We start from the raw sequence: 16,416 nt of genomic DNA on the forward strand, positions 1-16,416 counted from the left end.
AAATGAAACTCTTCTATGAATGTGGGAAATGCAAAAAGGAATTGAAGGAAGGGAAAAAACTGAAGGTATGAGTAGAAAATTAAAGAGAGAGGCAGGATAGCATCACGCTTTGTAGGCTGCTCTAAACCTGGGTTCAAATTTCAGAGCTACTGCTTACCCTTTGTGGGACAATAGGCAATTTATTTAAACTCACCAAGCCTCAGTTTGCTCATCTATAAAATGAGGATCATTCTATTTACTTCCTAAGGATACTGTGAGGGTTAAATAAAAGAATTCACAAAAATACTAAGCCCAAAGCTTCACATGAAAATGCTCAATAAATGGTAGTTGTTTAAGCAGAGAGAAGAGAAAAGGAAATGAAAAGACAGAAAGGAGAAAGCTCAGTAAGGATAGTGTAGGACACATTAGAAAATTATGAGAAAGGAAGTAACATCTAGGACCCTCCAACTTAGCACAAGGCTAGGTTGATCAACCCAATAGGTGAATACCACGAAGGCTGCAATCTATGACTCCAGTGGACAGACAGTCTCTGCCTGAAGCCCACTTTTGTTATTATCCTTACAAGTGTCTGAGAGAATGCCACGGCAGGGCTGGCCATCCTTCTTGGTACCCCTGGGACTTCAAGGTGTGGCCGGGCAACTCTGTAGTTAACCTCTATACAGGACTTTCTCAGTTCCATGCTCATAGCTTACGTGAAAAAAGTCAAATGTGACCAGGGCAAGATGGGGCTGATCAAGGCATAACAACTAGGGATGAAGTTTGATCCAACGAGCGATGCTATTAGCATGACTGAGCTTGCAAGGAGGTTTCTGAGAACCCTGGCTTGTCACTGTTGGTGGGCAGTTAATAGTGACGTGGAAAGTCAGCTCACCCAGCATGGCTGGAAGAGATATCCATGTAACCTGAGGCCCCTTCCTTTTCCACTGAATCCTTATGGCAGACTCAGGAGGTAGAAGCCCAAAGCTGCCTCACTCTCTCTTTTGGAACCTGATAAGTCTACTTCTATGGATTGCCTAAAGCCCTTCAGACATCTAAAGTCTCTGCAGAGGAAAATATTGCACTACACACACACACACAAACACACACACTCGGGACCTCCAAGGGAGCCCTTAGTCTACCATCTGCAGCCAGAGCTTTGAAGCTAGAGATCATAATGCCCGTTCCCTGATGTAATAGTCAACTGCAATCTCGACTTGCAGCCATTGCCTGCATTTCTAACCTTTTACCAGCTTCCTTCCATGCCGAGGAAAAACTAGGACCAAGAACACAGTAATATGATCCCCAATTAGCATAAAATAAAAACAACCTAGTCATGTTTTCCATGGGCTTTTCCAACCTCAAACTAAATGCACAAAGCAGGGAGAAAGATATAAAAATATACACATGGGATTATAAATACATATATACTGTCTGTGTCTGCACAGCCAAGCACCGTGACCCAAATGAGTATCTGTCTCTAAGAAAAGCATGTAGCCTGATGCAGAAATCTGAGAATTTTCTCTTTCCAAAGTGCAGTGTAAGAACAGACTGGAAAAGAAGTTACCCTGATGACTAGGTTTGGAAGGGGTTAAGTCACCAGTCATCCTATTCTAAAGTGATTTATGATGATGTGTGGAGTTTAAAAACTTCCCCCACCCCAAAGAACAGACCTCTCCCTCCTCACTGAGTCCGCTCTGAACATGCTAAAATGGGAAGGAGGCGGTGTTTTGCTGATCTGTTAAATTCTTAGTGAAGTTTCCTTGATTTCCAGTGGCTGCTGTCGTGTGAGTTTGGTTTGGAGCAAAACTGAGGTAGTCCTAACATTTCTGGGACTGAATCCAGGCAAGAGAAAGAAGAAAAAGAAGAAGAAAAAGAGGAGGAAAAAGGTAGGGAGAAATAAAGGGAGGAGAGAAGCATAGGGAAAGGAAAAAAAAAAGTCCCTTTTTGACATCACATTCCTGTGTTTTCCCTCAGCCTGGAAAACATATTAATCCCAGTGCTTTTACGCCCGGAAACAAAGAGACTAAGCCAGACTGTGGGGGAAAGGGAGATAAGAAGGATCCTGGAACTTTAAAGAGGGAAAGAGTGAGATTCAGAAATCGCCAGGACTGGACTTTAAGGGACGTCCTGTGTCAGCACAAGGGACTGGCACACACAGACACACGAGACCGAGGAGAAACTGCAGACAAATGGAGATACAAAGACTTAGAAGGACAGCTCCTTTCACCTCATCCTACTTGTCCAGAAGGTAAAAAGACACAGCCAGAAAGAAAAGGCATCGGCTCAGCTCTCAGATCAGGACAGGCTGTGGATCTGTGGCGGTACTTTGAAAGCTGGAGCTGCAGCACACCCCTTTTGTATTGCTCACCCTCGGTAAAGAGAAAGAGGGCTGGGAGGAAAAGTAGTTCATCTAGGAAACTGTCCTGGGAACCAAACTTCTGATTTCTTTTGCAACCCTCTGCATTCCATCTCTATGAGCCACCATGTAAGTGTGTAATCCTTTCTGTCTTTGATCCGTTTATTTGTTTCTTTGTTGCTTATTTTGAAGGAATGAAATGTGAATGTTGTCATAATTAATATGCTAGTTTGCATTTTCTTTGGAGCATCCAGAGCATTAGTTGAAACAGTGCAAGCATGCTGACTGGGAAACTGAATTGGATTTCCTGCTTAATGTAATTGTCTCTGTTAAACACTAACAAATTATAGGGGCTTGAAAGTAACAGGATCTCATCCCATTTTCCATCTCCTGACCTCCCTCCTTCTTTCTAACCACGCTTTTCCCCTCCCCTTGGCTGAGATACAGAAAAAGAAAATGACCAGCTCTGTTTCCAGTTAAATAATTTTCTTTCTTTTTTCCCCTTCCCCTTTGTTTTATGACCTCCATGCATCGCAAAGTGGATTACACAATGACATGGAGAATGGGACCCTGTTTCACTATGCTGTTGGCCATGTGGCTAGTGTGTGGATCAGAACCCCACCCCCAAGCCACTATTAGAGGCAGCCATGGAGGGCGGAAAGTGCCTTTGGTTTCTCCGGACAGCAGTAGGCCAGCTCGGTTTCTGAGGCACACTGGGAGGTCTCGCGGAATTGAGAGATCCACTCTGGAGGAACCAAACCTTCAGCCTCTCCAGAGAAGGAGGAGTGTGCCCATGTTGAGACTGGCTCGCCCAACAGAGCCGCCAGCGGGCTCGGACATCGATAGGGCCCCCATGAGACCTGAGCAAAGACCAGCAACCAGGAGCTCCCCGCGTGAGATGATCAGAGATGAGGGGTCCTCAGCTCGGTCAAGAATGTTGCGTTTCCCTTCGGGGTCCAGCTCTCCCAACATCCTTGCCAGCTTTGCAGGGAAGAACAGAGTATGGGTCATCTCAGCCCCTCATGCCTCGGAAGGCTACTACCGCCTCATGATGAACCTGCTGAAGGACGATGTGTACTGTGAGCTGGCGGAGAGGCACATCCAACAGATTGTGCTCTTCCACCAGGCGGGTGAAGAAGGAGGCAAGGTGAGAAGGATCACCAGCGAGGGCCAGATCGTGGAGCAGCCCCTGGACCCTAGCCTCATCCCTAAGCTGATGAGTTTCCTGAAGCTGGAGAAGGGCAAGTTTGGCATGGTGCTGCTGAAGAAGACGCTGCAAGTGGAGGAGCGCTACCCATATCCCGTTAGGCTGGAAGCCATGTACGAGGTCATCGACCAAGGCCCCATCCGTAGGATCGAGAAGATCAGGCAGAAGGGCTTTGTCCAGAAATGTAAGGCCTCTGGTGTAGAGGGCCAGGTGGTGGCGGAGGGGAAGGACGGTGGAGGGGGAGCAGCAAGGCCAAGCCTGGGCAGCGAGAAGAAGAAAGAGGACCCAAGGAGAGCACAAGTGCCACCAACCAGAGAGAGTCGGGTGAAGGTCCTGAGAAAACTGGCCGCCACTACACCAGCTTTGCCCCAACCTCCCTCAACCCCCAGAGCCACCACCCTTCCTCCTGCTCCAGCCACAACGGTGACTCGGTCCACGTCCCGGGCGGTAACAGTTGCTGCAAGACCTATGACCACCACTGCCTTTCCCACCACGCAGAGGCCCTGGACCCCCTCACCCTCCCACAGGCCCCCTACAACCACTGAGGTGACCACTGCCAGGGGACCCTCAGTTTCAGAGAATCTTTACCCTCCATCCCGGAAGGATCATCACAGGGAGAGGCCACAGACAACCAGGAGGCCCAGCAAGGCCACCAGCTTGGAGAGCTTCACAAATGCCCCTCCCACCACCGTCTCAGAGCCCAGCACAAGGGCTGCTGGCCCAGGCCGTTTCCGGGACAACCGCATGGACAGGCGGGAACATGGCCACCGAGACCCAAATGTGGTGCCAGGTCCTCCCAAGCCAGCAAAGGAGAAACCTCCCAAAAAGAAGGCCCAGGACAAAATTCTTAGTAACGAGTATGAGGAGAAGTATGACCTCAGCCGGCCTACTGCCTCTCAGCTGGAGGAGGAGCTGCAGGTGGGGAATGTTCCCCTTAAAAAAGCAAAGGAATCTAAAAAGCATGAAAAGCTTGAGAAACCCGAGAAGGAGAAGAAAAAAAAGATGAAGAATGAGAACGCAGACAAGTTACTTAAGAGTGAAAAGCAAATGAAGAAGTCTGAGAAAAAGAGCAAGCAAGAGAAAGAGAAGAACAAGAAGAAAAAAGGAGGTAAAACAGAACAGGATGGCTATCAGAAATCCACCAACAAACACTTCACGCAGAGTCCCAAGAAGTCAGTGGCCGACTTGCTGGGGTCCTTTGAAGGCAAACGAAGACTCCTTGTAAGTAGCCTTCTCCTTGGCATTGTTCTATGGGCTGAGGCAGGGCATGTTAATGTCTGTCTTGTTAGTTTTGTAAAAATCGTATTGCTAGATGCCACACTGTGGTTGAAACTGTACTGTGACAAGAAGCTCAGAAGTCTGGCAGAAGAGGGCAGCAGGCCAGTAGCTCCTTCTGGTTTAGTGCCCTACGAAGTTCTGCTCATACAACTCATGGCCCTGTGGTACAAAGTCAATGGCTGGGGGACACTACACATGAGCCCAGGAGAACACCTGTAGTCAGCTAGTCAGCTTCTTCTAGACCTGTAGGGACCCTTCCCCCATTTCTACCACTCTCTTCCAAGGGATATTTCTTTTTTTTTTTTTTTTTTTTTTTTGAGACAGAGTCTCGCTCTGTCACCCAGGCTGGAGTGCAGTGGCGCAATCTCAGCTCACTGCAAGCTCCGCCTCCCGGGTTCACACCATTCTCCTGCCTCAGCCTCTCTGAGTAGCTGGAACTACAGGCGCCCGCCACCACGCCTGGCTAATTTTTTTTTTTTTTTTTTGTATTTTTTAGTAGAGACGGGGTTTCACCGTGGTCTCGATCTCCTGACCTCATGATCCGCCCATCTCGGCCTCCCAAAGTGCTGGGATTACAAGCGTGAGCCACCGCGCCCGGCCTTCCAAGGGATATTTCTAGACAAAGCTCCCTTTTACTAAGTCCAAAGGATGAGAAGAATGAAATTCCTAAAAGGGAGTGCGTTGACTTCAGTCACATCTTAGTAAAAGGGTTTCTCTCTGTCTGATTTAGGAAATAGAATCATGTCTATGGGACAATAGCAGAGGTCCCCTCTTTCCCTAATTAGGTCTATATCAACATTGGAGTGCTAAAAGAGGAAAGTGAGACAGCCTGGGTGGGGAGTGGGTATGACTGAGAGTAGAGAAGAGTCCTTGTTGGTATGACCCTCATGGATCCTTTTAAAATGAGCTAGCAGAAATCTTCTCCCCTTAAAGCCTACCTCTCCCATTTCTGTCCAACTACTAGGAAGAGCCAAAGGGTGGAATGTGGGGAACTGAGTTAATTGCTTCAATTTCTGGTACTCTAGAGAGACACCTGAATTTAAAATCTAGATGTCAGTTTCTCCGGGGGCTCTGTAAAATGTGTATGTGCATGTGCCTGTGCATCAGTGTGTGTAAAAGGAGACAAGCTGTCCCTACTTGCCCTCAGGCTGCAGTTCTTTGTGCCACTCATGTTGAGTAAGTCACAGATTCATCTCAGCAACTCTCTGTTTTGGCCATCACTTGCCACCACCAAATGAGGGCTTCGGGCAGGAATGAGCCAAATATAAGGGCAGTTTTTATCAGTGATATGCAAATGGCTCCTTCTCCTCTTCTTGTCTTCTCTTTCCCTCTTTTACTGCCCCTCCAAAATTTCTACCCCTGGATCTTAAGACTAGCTTTTTACTCCAGGCTGTCAAGGAGGAAAAGGATATTGTTACCATTAATTCTGAGTAAAAGATCAATAAATTGATGTTGGGTAATGTGAGTCAGGAATGATTTTCTCAGATGCCTGGGTGAGAGAATCAACTCATGCCATTGAGGGCAGCACCCATCCTCCTGAAGGCACAAGGTGACTACACACCCTGCATTTCTGCCACCAAAAGAGACAGACACTCTTTTCTCAAGGCATTTCTTAGAGGATCTTTTACGTTTTCCAAGCTAGCCTAAATTTTGGTTAATGATCTGGGCAGAGGAACTCTGGTGCCCATTTATCGTCTGTTGTTTCAGAAAGTTTAAATGTGCATTTGAAATATTACTCAGAGCAAAGTTCTTTGTGATGTTTATCATGAGTGGGACATATCCCAAATTCTCTTAGCTGTTTACATTGATAGCAGGTCTGTGTATTAGAGCAAAACCTAGCTTTGGTTGATTCTAAGGATTTGTGTGTATGCCTGTGTGTGTTTTGTTATATATTTTTTGTATATTGGTGCAATATCTAACCAGAGCCTTAACGTGTCTATATAAACTTAGGTTATGAGGTCGCTTGGATATTTAAATGGGAATGTTCCCATTAGAACAAAAAAGAAATCAGATTTCAGAGTAAAACTCTACCTGATACTTGAATGTCTGTTAGGGAGCCTGTGGGGGCAAACTGCTCTCTTTGGGGCATGGGAAAGAATTAGTGGTTTGCTCCAATGCTGTCTTGAGTACCTACAACTTTGTCCAGCCACTAAAATACATCACCCAACTCTGTTCATTTAGCCAACAGGGCAGGCAAAATGTTCCTCATGGTCAGGTTTAAAAAAAAAAACATGGGTAAAATGTCAGGATTGTAACTGTGCACCCGTGTGGCAAATATTTCCCATTGCTGCTAGCTTGTGAGTCAAAAAAGGAGGTTTTCACAGTGTATCCCTGATATTAGTCATACTTTTCATTTCTCCCTCCTTCTCCCCACTCCCTTAGTCGGAGATCTGAAAGCCCAGCTGGGCCATTCCTGCTTTTAACAGTATCCCTGCTTATAAATTTCTAGCAAATGAAACTCAAATGACAGCTTCTGCTGATGTCATGTGAGGCAAAACAGAAACCAGCTGGAATTGCTCCTGGCAGTGTTGGTTCTTTGGGCTAGTGAGAGAATCAGGTTTGTTATTAGAAAGAAAATACTAACAGAAGGCTTTTCAGACTTTGATCCTATGTGCGCCCAGCTGATCATCATATCAGAAATGTGTCTTCTGCAGAGCTAATGATATCTAAAGTAAGAATGGATTAGAAAAGACCAAATGAAATAAACATGATACCAAAGCAAAAGATGGAGAGAAAAGAATTTTTCACCAGAGAGGAGACCAATGGGTGAAAAACATTGTCGGTGCCGTTTAGCCTTTTTCACTCGCTTTTCCCATCAAACTTGGCTAATGTTACTTAGGAAGCTCAGTGATTCAATTACTATTCATTAAGGCTTAGCGCTCTCAAGCTGTTTAAGTATGGCTGAGAACAACTACCTCCAACTGGCCTTAACTTAACCCAGTATACTCAAACTGAAAGCAGGTTTACATTCCAAGAAATTGTGCAGGACTTTCAGCTCATCTTCTCAGCTTTTCAGTAACCTGGTACTTAACTGCCATTTATTGTAAACCCTTAGTGCTTTGTCTTTATTTATACCATTCTTTAGATGCGGACATATCACATAACTGCTACTTAACAATTACAGAAACGCTAACAGCAATGGTGTGTGTAGGTCACAGGCGGATGGCTTCCTATAGGCCTTCACAGGAGCTGCAGGTGGAGCCAGGTGTCCTATTTTTAGATTAGTGTTCACTCTTTCAAACCTCCTGCCTCTTAACCTGTTAATGAAGAAGGGCACATCCTGCCAGGTACTTTGCCGAGACTGTGTGGTTTAATTCTCGAAACAATCCCTCAAGGAATGATTTATTTTTTATTTTATTTATTTCTTTTTTTTTTTGAGACGGAGTCTCGCTGTCGCCCAGGCTGGAATGCAGTGGCGCGATCTCGGCTCACTGCAGGCTCCGCCCCCCAGGGTTCACGCCATTCTCCTGCCTCAGCCTCCCAAGTAGCTGGGACTACAGGCACCCGCCACCACGCCCAGCTAATTTTTTGTGTGTTTAGTAGACACGGGGTTTCACCGTGTTAGCCAGGATGGTCTCCATCTCCTGACCTCGTGATTTGCCCGCCTCGGCCTCCCAAAGTGCTGGGATTACAGGCGTGAGCCAGGAATGATTTATTAACCCCTTTCTACACATGAGACAACAGAACCTGAAGTTACCCAAGATATATAGCTAATATGTGGTGAAGTCAGAATTAGAACTCAGATCCGTTTGAGTTGAAAGCTCAAATTCAGGCCAATCTCCCTTTCTGAATTCTTTTGGGTACGAACTTCCTGTGGGATATGCCATAAAGTGAAGGGGAAACTGAGGAATGATCTTGCCAGTTAATAGATATGAATTTAAAAAATTAATACATATGAATACAAATAAATTTAAAATTTCATTTTCAACCTTGAGTCATCCAGATAAGTGGTAAAGGATTGCTAAGCACAAATGTGGAGTTTCTGCCTTTAATACACAGCTAGTCCTCTGCACTCAATTCCCTGGCTTTCTAAACAGTCAGTCAAAAACAATAGATTGGATTCCAGTTAACCTAATCCTTCAAACTGGTGTCCATTTGAGGTTGACGATAGTGAGATTATAGGTGAGCTTATCACCAAAACATTGTACTTTGGGGAGTATAGCTGACAAGCCATCATTCTGCTCTCTGAGATCTATTCACGTGTCAATTAACAAGGGACCTCAAATGCTGAATTGAATGAATTCAAGTGCAAGTTTAAGAATTCTTTGGTGACTGAATCTCCTGTAATTCAAGTGGGTTAATATTTCCAACTTTACTTCAGACATCTGTGTATTGGGACAACCATCTACTTATTTGGTTTAATTTTAGGAAAGAATTTAAGGTTTCCTGCTGTACTAAGGCAGACTATTAGCTTGAAAGTTATTTTTCAGAATCCTGTAAAAAAAAAAAAAATCTAGCGTTTTGAGCCTAATGCGGTATTTTGAATAATCTGAGACTTAAAATATCTTCCCTCTAGCTTTTTTCCAGTGCTGTTTGCTCTCTTTACTTATGGAAACAGGCTTCCTTATCCTCTGAGGCTCATTGAGCCAACACACCAGTTGGAACAGAAGCCATGAAAAAGAAATACAACACAGGTTTAAATTCATGATACATGCCCTGATTTATTGCCATCAAACTGGAAAGAGGCCAAGTGACAGAAAATAGTGTTTACTGAGGAGCTCTAAGCTGCTCTTTTTAGAAAGAGGGGACTGGAAATGGTTCTCATTTTAAACACTGTCTGAAATACTGCCCAACTAGAAAGTGAATGGGATGGAGATGTCAAAACATAGGGAAAGAGTCCCTGAAATGGGTTCAGATGGTCAGTCTTCTCTGTTTTCTCTGTTGCAAACTTGGGGAGCAGATTAAATGTAAGGGAGAGTATTTTTACCAACTGGTAAAGTTGTAGCCTGCACCCAGACATTCACAAGAACCAGGGAACCCCTTTGTTCCTGAGTCCCTCTCCTCTCCTCTGACTGGGGTGATCTATATAACCTGAGGAGTGTTGGCCAGCATTTATGCCCCCACCATCTGCAGGACAGTAATAGAGTCTGAGGAACTTACATTCTGCCTGGGGAGATGTGACAGTTATATAGCAAATGAAGGAAATACTTAAATTCCAAGTGGGCAGGGCACACAGTAAGAACAGAAATTAAAAGGAGCAAGTGATCCCTGCATGATAGAAAAGACTTTAAGGAGGATAATGCGTTGAAAGAAAGAATCAGATTTAGAGAAGGGAGGGGGCAGATTTCTGAGGTAGGAGGAGTGACTTGGGCAAAGACAGAGGATTGTGGGTGAATTATTCAGAGGCGACATACCTGTATGTGCTTGGGGGACACATATTTATTTATTAAGAATAAATCAATCTGTAATAAGTTCATGTTATGTTCTTATAAAGATATACAGATATATTTACTTTTGCTCAGATCTCACAACGTGATGAGGTTGGCAGGAAAGTTGTTTCATTTACAATGACAATGCTGAGCTTCAGAAGAATAAGTGGATTTATTTAGGCTACAAGCTAGCTGGGAGCTGAACTAGGACCGAAATGACAGCCCCCTGACTTTGACTGCAATTATTCTTTCTCTGTGCCTCTCTGCCCAAGATTCCTTTCATTTCCTATTTTAAACTGGGTCTGGCTCTAGGGGGTAAAGAGGTCAGGTAAGGGAGGTATAGGAGGACATTAGCAAAAGAGAGCCCGGAGCCAGAACATGGAGGGCCGGAAGTTAGGGAATGAGTCCTGCAAAACGAATGTCACCCCACTGGTGATTAAAGGCATTCTTGGGCAAAGGGTCTGCAGTGAAAATAAACATCAGAGGCACTTATTTATTTAAATGAGATTCCCACTGGGTATCCATGGCCTCATGCCACTATGTATAGAGCTATGTGGGAGAACCTACCACACAGGGGAGGATAAGGTTCTGTATGATTACATACTGTCTGATATTCTTAATATACACAAGGGGGAGAAGACTAGAGGAGGGTTGAGGACTCCTAAAATCCTGTCATACCATGATCTGTCCACGGATTGTAAGGGTCTATGGCAAAGTATGGTATGAATGAAATGGAATCTATGTATGAATTTGAAGTTACAGAAACAGGTAATTTTCTGTCATCTAACATCTAAGCAGCTCTGCCCTAGAAACTCCTCTAAATATATTCTAAATATGGCTTATCCTTAATTTAGAATAGGGAGTCCAAAACCGTGAAAAGTAAGTCCCTTTCTCTTACCTTTGTTTTTACTGTTTTGTGTTTTTACTTAAACATTCATTTTATTTATTTCAGAATAGTGTGTTTTTGAGCACAAAATAGTCAGACAAAAAGACCTAAAGTATACCAACTTAAAATAAAACTTAGGTATCTGCGCTTCCATCCAGATCTGAAGAAATATTTCCAGATGCCATAAAGCTAATTAAAAACAAACCAAGCAACTAAAAATACCATCACCACATCTTTTTATAGCTGCCTTAAATCTTGTTTTAAGGCTAATGTGAATCAATGAATAAATTTGGAGAAATTTTGTTTTTCCCCTTGAAAAATTATGTTCCTAAAACAAACATTTCCTACCCAGAATGTCCATATGAGCAGGCATAGAAACACATGAAAAATAAACTAAAGCATGTCTATTTAAAATTAATTATGATCTGAAAAACAAAATAAAACAAAAACCTCATCCCAGAAAACCTTTGTTAACATTCCATTCAAAGGCTATTGAACACGTTTAATTTCCTTGAGGGAGAGTATTTTGTCATGCGGGGAGAATTCTTAGAAGGGAAAGCCTGCAGGTAGCAATACAGACATCTCTGATAGAGAAAAATAAACAGCAGGATCAAGCTGAGACCAGATTTATTAACCATTTTTGATAAAATATTTGGAAGAGGTACACAGCCTGGTGACTTGCCCTCTGAAAAATGCCAAGCTAATAGTCATAAATTTCGGAAATAGCTTATAAGGTTAGGTGGATAAATAGAAAATCGGTTGATACATTTGAATGTAGCCAAATGCAAGAAAATTGGCTGATAAATTTGTATTTAGTCAAATGCAAAAGTTGTTTACAGAAAAATGATTTATAGAGGTTTGCTTCTGAGCTTAGGGATGATGCAACAAAGGGCAAATAGACAGCGTTCATTGCAGACATCGGCCTGGTGATCTATTTGGGATCAAGGATCTCAACAAAGACCTGGTCATCATCACAATAAAATTTCATATCCTCCCACCTCCAAGGTAAGCAGCACTATGCCCACTAGCTTGTGTAGTGTGGAACAGAGTTCTAGCTTCAGCTCAAGACCTGGTAAAATTGGAGAAATCTCAGGGAAGGGCAACTAAATTAATCAAGAGAGTAGGGAAGCTTTTGTATTAGGTTAGATAAAAATAGTGAGATGTTCTCAGAGAAAAGATTCAAGAGGACCTCTTAAAAATAGGGTTATCCTCACTGTATCCAAAATAAATTACATTTTCTCAGATTTCTGGTGACTAAAGTATTTCTTTTGATTGCTTTGTCTTTCCTCCTTTTTTTCCCCAGAATACAGGGGTCACAGAATGAGGATGAAAGACAGAGGGCTAGGTGAAAAATACCAGGTCTGAACTAAAGAGAAGGCTAAACTTAGAGTAAAAAACATCCTGTTGGAAAACTGCAATATCAAAAGACAAACACCACCAACTCTGTGCAGGCTGAATGTGACAATGAATATATTCTATGTGACAAAACGCAGGCCTAAAAGTCATCATAAAACCTTTCTGCAAGCTTTTCTAATTAAAGTTCTAAATCACAGAATGTTTCGTAGTGCCCAGGGCCTGGCTATGAAACTCTGTTAACCCTGTGAAATGTGAATAATAGTAGTAACCACTGAATTAACCAATATCTAATCAGCCAATGAGAATAATGAAGATCAAAATTAGGAAGGAAAATAGCATTTATTGAACAATTATTGCATGCCAAGTATTCATGTAATGTTCACAGCAGCCTTACAAAATAAGTATTCCTTTGCAGAGTTCACAAATAAGAAAACTGAGATACATGGAGACTAGTAATGGAGGTAAATAATGGAAGTGAGTAGAAAATTCTAAGCTGTCTTGGAGACAAAAAGAGGCCTTTTCAAATGGCCCTTTTTGGCCCTAATTATGCTAACTGTTCAGCAGAATATCTGTACCTTAGATGCAGTCACTACCATCCCTCTCTTCCAAATCATCTCTTTGGGTTTTGCCCCAGTGTGAAACTATCACTATAAATTAGTATTTGTTTGTCTTCACCCACCTCCAGCTGATCACTGCTCCCAAGGCTGAGAACAATATGTATGTGCAACAACGTGATGAATATCTGGAAAGTTTCTGCAAGATGGCCACCAGGAAAATCTCTGTGATCACCATCTTCGGCCCTGTCAACAACAGCACCATGAAAATCGACCACTTTCAGCTAGGTTCTCTTAAACATTTTAATTATATTATTGCTTTTCTCATATCTAAGGTGGGACAAACTTTATGGGAGAGGTACATGGGGGATCCAAAAGAAAATGCAGATGTTCAGAGGGCTCTTTGGTTGTGATAACACAGGTCAGTTTGCCTGCTTATTTAAATAGCCATTCCAGGATGGTTCTGGTTTAAGTTTTCAGCACCGTAAAAAAGAAAAATACGCAAACACTCTATTGTCTGAAAGTCAGTAAGGTAGAAGAAAATGGGAAAAGTAATACAGTGTGGGAGAGAATCAGAGAGGCATTCAGACACTTTTTCTGGGTACTGAGTCTTCTTGCCTGTGAGCAGCCCCATCTGATCTTCCTGCAGACTCTCTACTGCAGGTGACTCATTACAGATGGGACTTGCCAGACTCTCGGAAGTACTTGACTCTGGCAAGCCTGAGGAAGGAATTAACCAGAACTGAGAGAAGCTGTTAAGATAAATGAAAAGTCACTGAAAATATGGACTGAACTGCACCCAAGTCCTTTTGGAGAGTAGAAGAATTTGGCTGAATTTAGAGTTTTCGCAATTTTACATATGAATGGTGCATGTGAGACTCATGAGGCGTACAGCCCAGTGTTGGGCAGCTGAGGTCTAACTCATTGCAGTTCTCCTGGGAACGCTGCAAGATTTACTGTGATTAGTTAAGCCTCATAGTCAGAAGCCCAAAATATGACTCACCCAGTTTATTTTATAATTATTGCATCTCTAGGGCTTTATTTTTTAAAAAGCTTTTTTTCTTATATGCATTTTCTACTGTTTTGTTGTTGTTCATGGTTTAACTACAAAAAAAAAAAAATCCCTTAGAGTAATCCTTTATATTCCATTGCTTGCATATTCTGCATAGTTTCCATAAAGTATATTTCATCTTAAAGCCCCTGAAAGAATATAAAATATATTTAGTAATATATAACTAATTATTTGTTAGTCAACATTTAACTTCAATACACATAACATTATCACACAGATTTTTCTGACGTACGATCTTGGTGTAATTGAAGACATATCAGTTATATTATGTCACGATAATGCCAACTTGATTTGAATATGGTCTAGCTTTCTAAATCATATTTTTTATTGTGGTAAGTACACTTAACGTGAAATCTTCCCTCTTAATACATTTTTAAGTGCACAATACAGTTTTGATGACTATAGGTACAATATTGTATAGCAGATCTCTAGAGCTATCAGTTATGCATTCTCTACTTCAAATAGCCCACCTTCCTCTGAGGTGGCTACAAAAGAAAAATAAATAGCATCTTTTCCAATGTCCCGTCATAAATTATTGTGGATTGATGATTTATTTTTGGACATTTATCCTGCACTGTATGTATAATTTAGGGGGAGAACAAGCAAAAAAGGAATTTCTTAACCAAAACAACAATAATGATCATACAAACAAAAGACACAAAATGAATTCTGGAGACAGACAGATTTAAATCCACTTGTTGTGTGACCTTGGGCAAGCTACTCCTAAGTCTTAGTTTAGAAGATAATCATATCTATTTCACAGGATGAAATAAGATAGTACACAGAAATGCCGGTCAGGTAATAAGCACTATTATGTGGTCATCCTCTGCATCACCATTTGATCTGGTAGTCATCTGGAGATCAATGAGCTGTCACACTTGTCACTAGAGCACCTATAATGGCAAAATGCTTGTTACTGCTTTGTGCTGATTACAGAATGTTCACACACGAACCCTCACAACAGCTCATCCAGATCAGGCTGCATTATTATTCTTGGTGATAAAACTGAAGCCCAAGAGACTAATACTACAAAGCCACATATTTATTGGCTAACTAGGATTCAACCATTTGTTTCCTGGATTTGTCAAATAATAGCATGAGGGCAGTGAGCTTAATTACACTCCAGATGTCCAGAAAGGAAGTAAGTACTCAATCCAGCACAAAGACTGGTGCTGGATAGTGATGAAAGCCCTCACAAACCAGGTGTTCCCAGTGTCAAATGTGTTACCTACCAACCCTTTCACAAAGTGTTCTCATTCCTTATTTCAGAGAAGTTTGGAAAAATCATTACATCTTCCACCTCAACTTCTATATAGTCTCATTATAAGCATCTGGTACTGCCTTGGCAAATTTTTAGCATAATCCTACTGTTTTCTAGACATCTGGATTGAATATGAACTGTAGATGGGCTGCGGGTCTTTTTTTTTTTCTGCCTTATTGGAAATCAGGTATTATGATTTGGGCATTTTCGTCACTGAATGGTAGCCTGAACCTGATTTTAGGGTGGGAGATCTTGTATTTTGTTTCTCGTCTAATTCCTGGAAGGCCTCTCTTTCCCTGTGTCATGTCCCAGGTTACCCTTATGGGAAAGGCTGTAGCACTTTCAGCCAAGACTGGGAGTCAGCCATGGGAAAAAAAGAATTGGCATGAGCCATGGGCTCAGTGAACCAAAAAACTCCAGCCTTGACTGACTTTCAGCTGGAAATCTATCAGATGGCCTTACTTTTCCTTAAAAATAAATCAAGCTCTGCCTACTATTCCAGACTTTTACTGGGCCTTGAAAGCAGGGGCACACATCCAACTACAGTGTGGGCCGTACTCACCAGATGGTCCATCTTGCTAAAAGTATTTGGACATCACTGATGAACCTACAAACGCCAAGAAACTTACCTTAATATTTTAGGCTTTCATGTAAATAAAGTTATTTATGCTTGAGCAAATTCCAATGCCTATCTGGTTTTGTCATCACAGAGTATATTGCATGTGGGGTTTAAAATGGCCTAACACATAAAGGCATTCTTTCTTGTTAGTGATATTTAAAATGTCAGTCTAGGATAGGAATGTTGGGTGTGTATGTTTAGTGAATGGATTACAGGCAAATTTTGTCAGATAGGAAAAAGTTGCTGGCTAAAGGCACTTCATTGCAGAATGAAGAAAGAAGTGGGGGGAAATGCACAGTAAGCGTGTTTCTTTCTTAGCAATATTTAGAGAGGAAAAATATTTTAACATTGGCATTTTATCACCAAATTTTAAGAGCTAGAATACACAGGACATTTAATAGGGCAAGGGAAGTTTTTTGATAGCTTCTTTCAAAGAAAAGAGAGTTTGAGGGTAATCAAGAGAGGTGGCAAAGTTCATG

At 42.3% G+C, this 16,416-nt stretch overlaps 1 protein-coding gene across 4 annotated transcripts in view; it reads left to right on the top strand.

Annotated features, from left to right (window-relative positions):
* The first annotated feature begins 1,775 nt into the window (after nucleotides 1–1,775).
* CCDC80 (coiled-coil domain containing 80) overlaps nucleotides 1,776–16,416 on the top strand; it is a 37,368-nt gene continuing 22,727 nt past the window's right edge. For 2 of the 4 annotated variants that reach the window (XM_032150175.2, XM_058437511.1), the window contains exons 1-2: nucleotides 2,853–4,763; nucleotides 13,117–13,273. In XM_032150175.2, the coding sequence (XP_032006066.1) occupies nucleotides 2,853–4,763; nucleotides 13,117–13,273 (2,068 nt within the window). Of the gene's footprint in view, nucleotides 2,465–2,852; nucleotides 4,764–13,116; nucleotides 13,274–16,416 lie in introns of those variants that run through there. The other 2 variants (XM_058437510.1, XM_032150176.2) reach the window with 2 other exon arrangements.

Source organism: Hylobates moloch, unplaced genomic scaffold (assembly GCF_009828535.3).
Source record: "Hylobates moloch isolate HMO894 unplaced genomic scaffold, HMol_V3 SCAFFOLD_4, whole genome shotgun sequence".
Taxonomy (NCBI): domain Eukaryota; kingdom Metazoa; phylum Chordata; class Mammalia; order Primates; family Hylobatidae; genus Hylobates; species Hylobates moloch.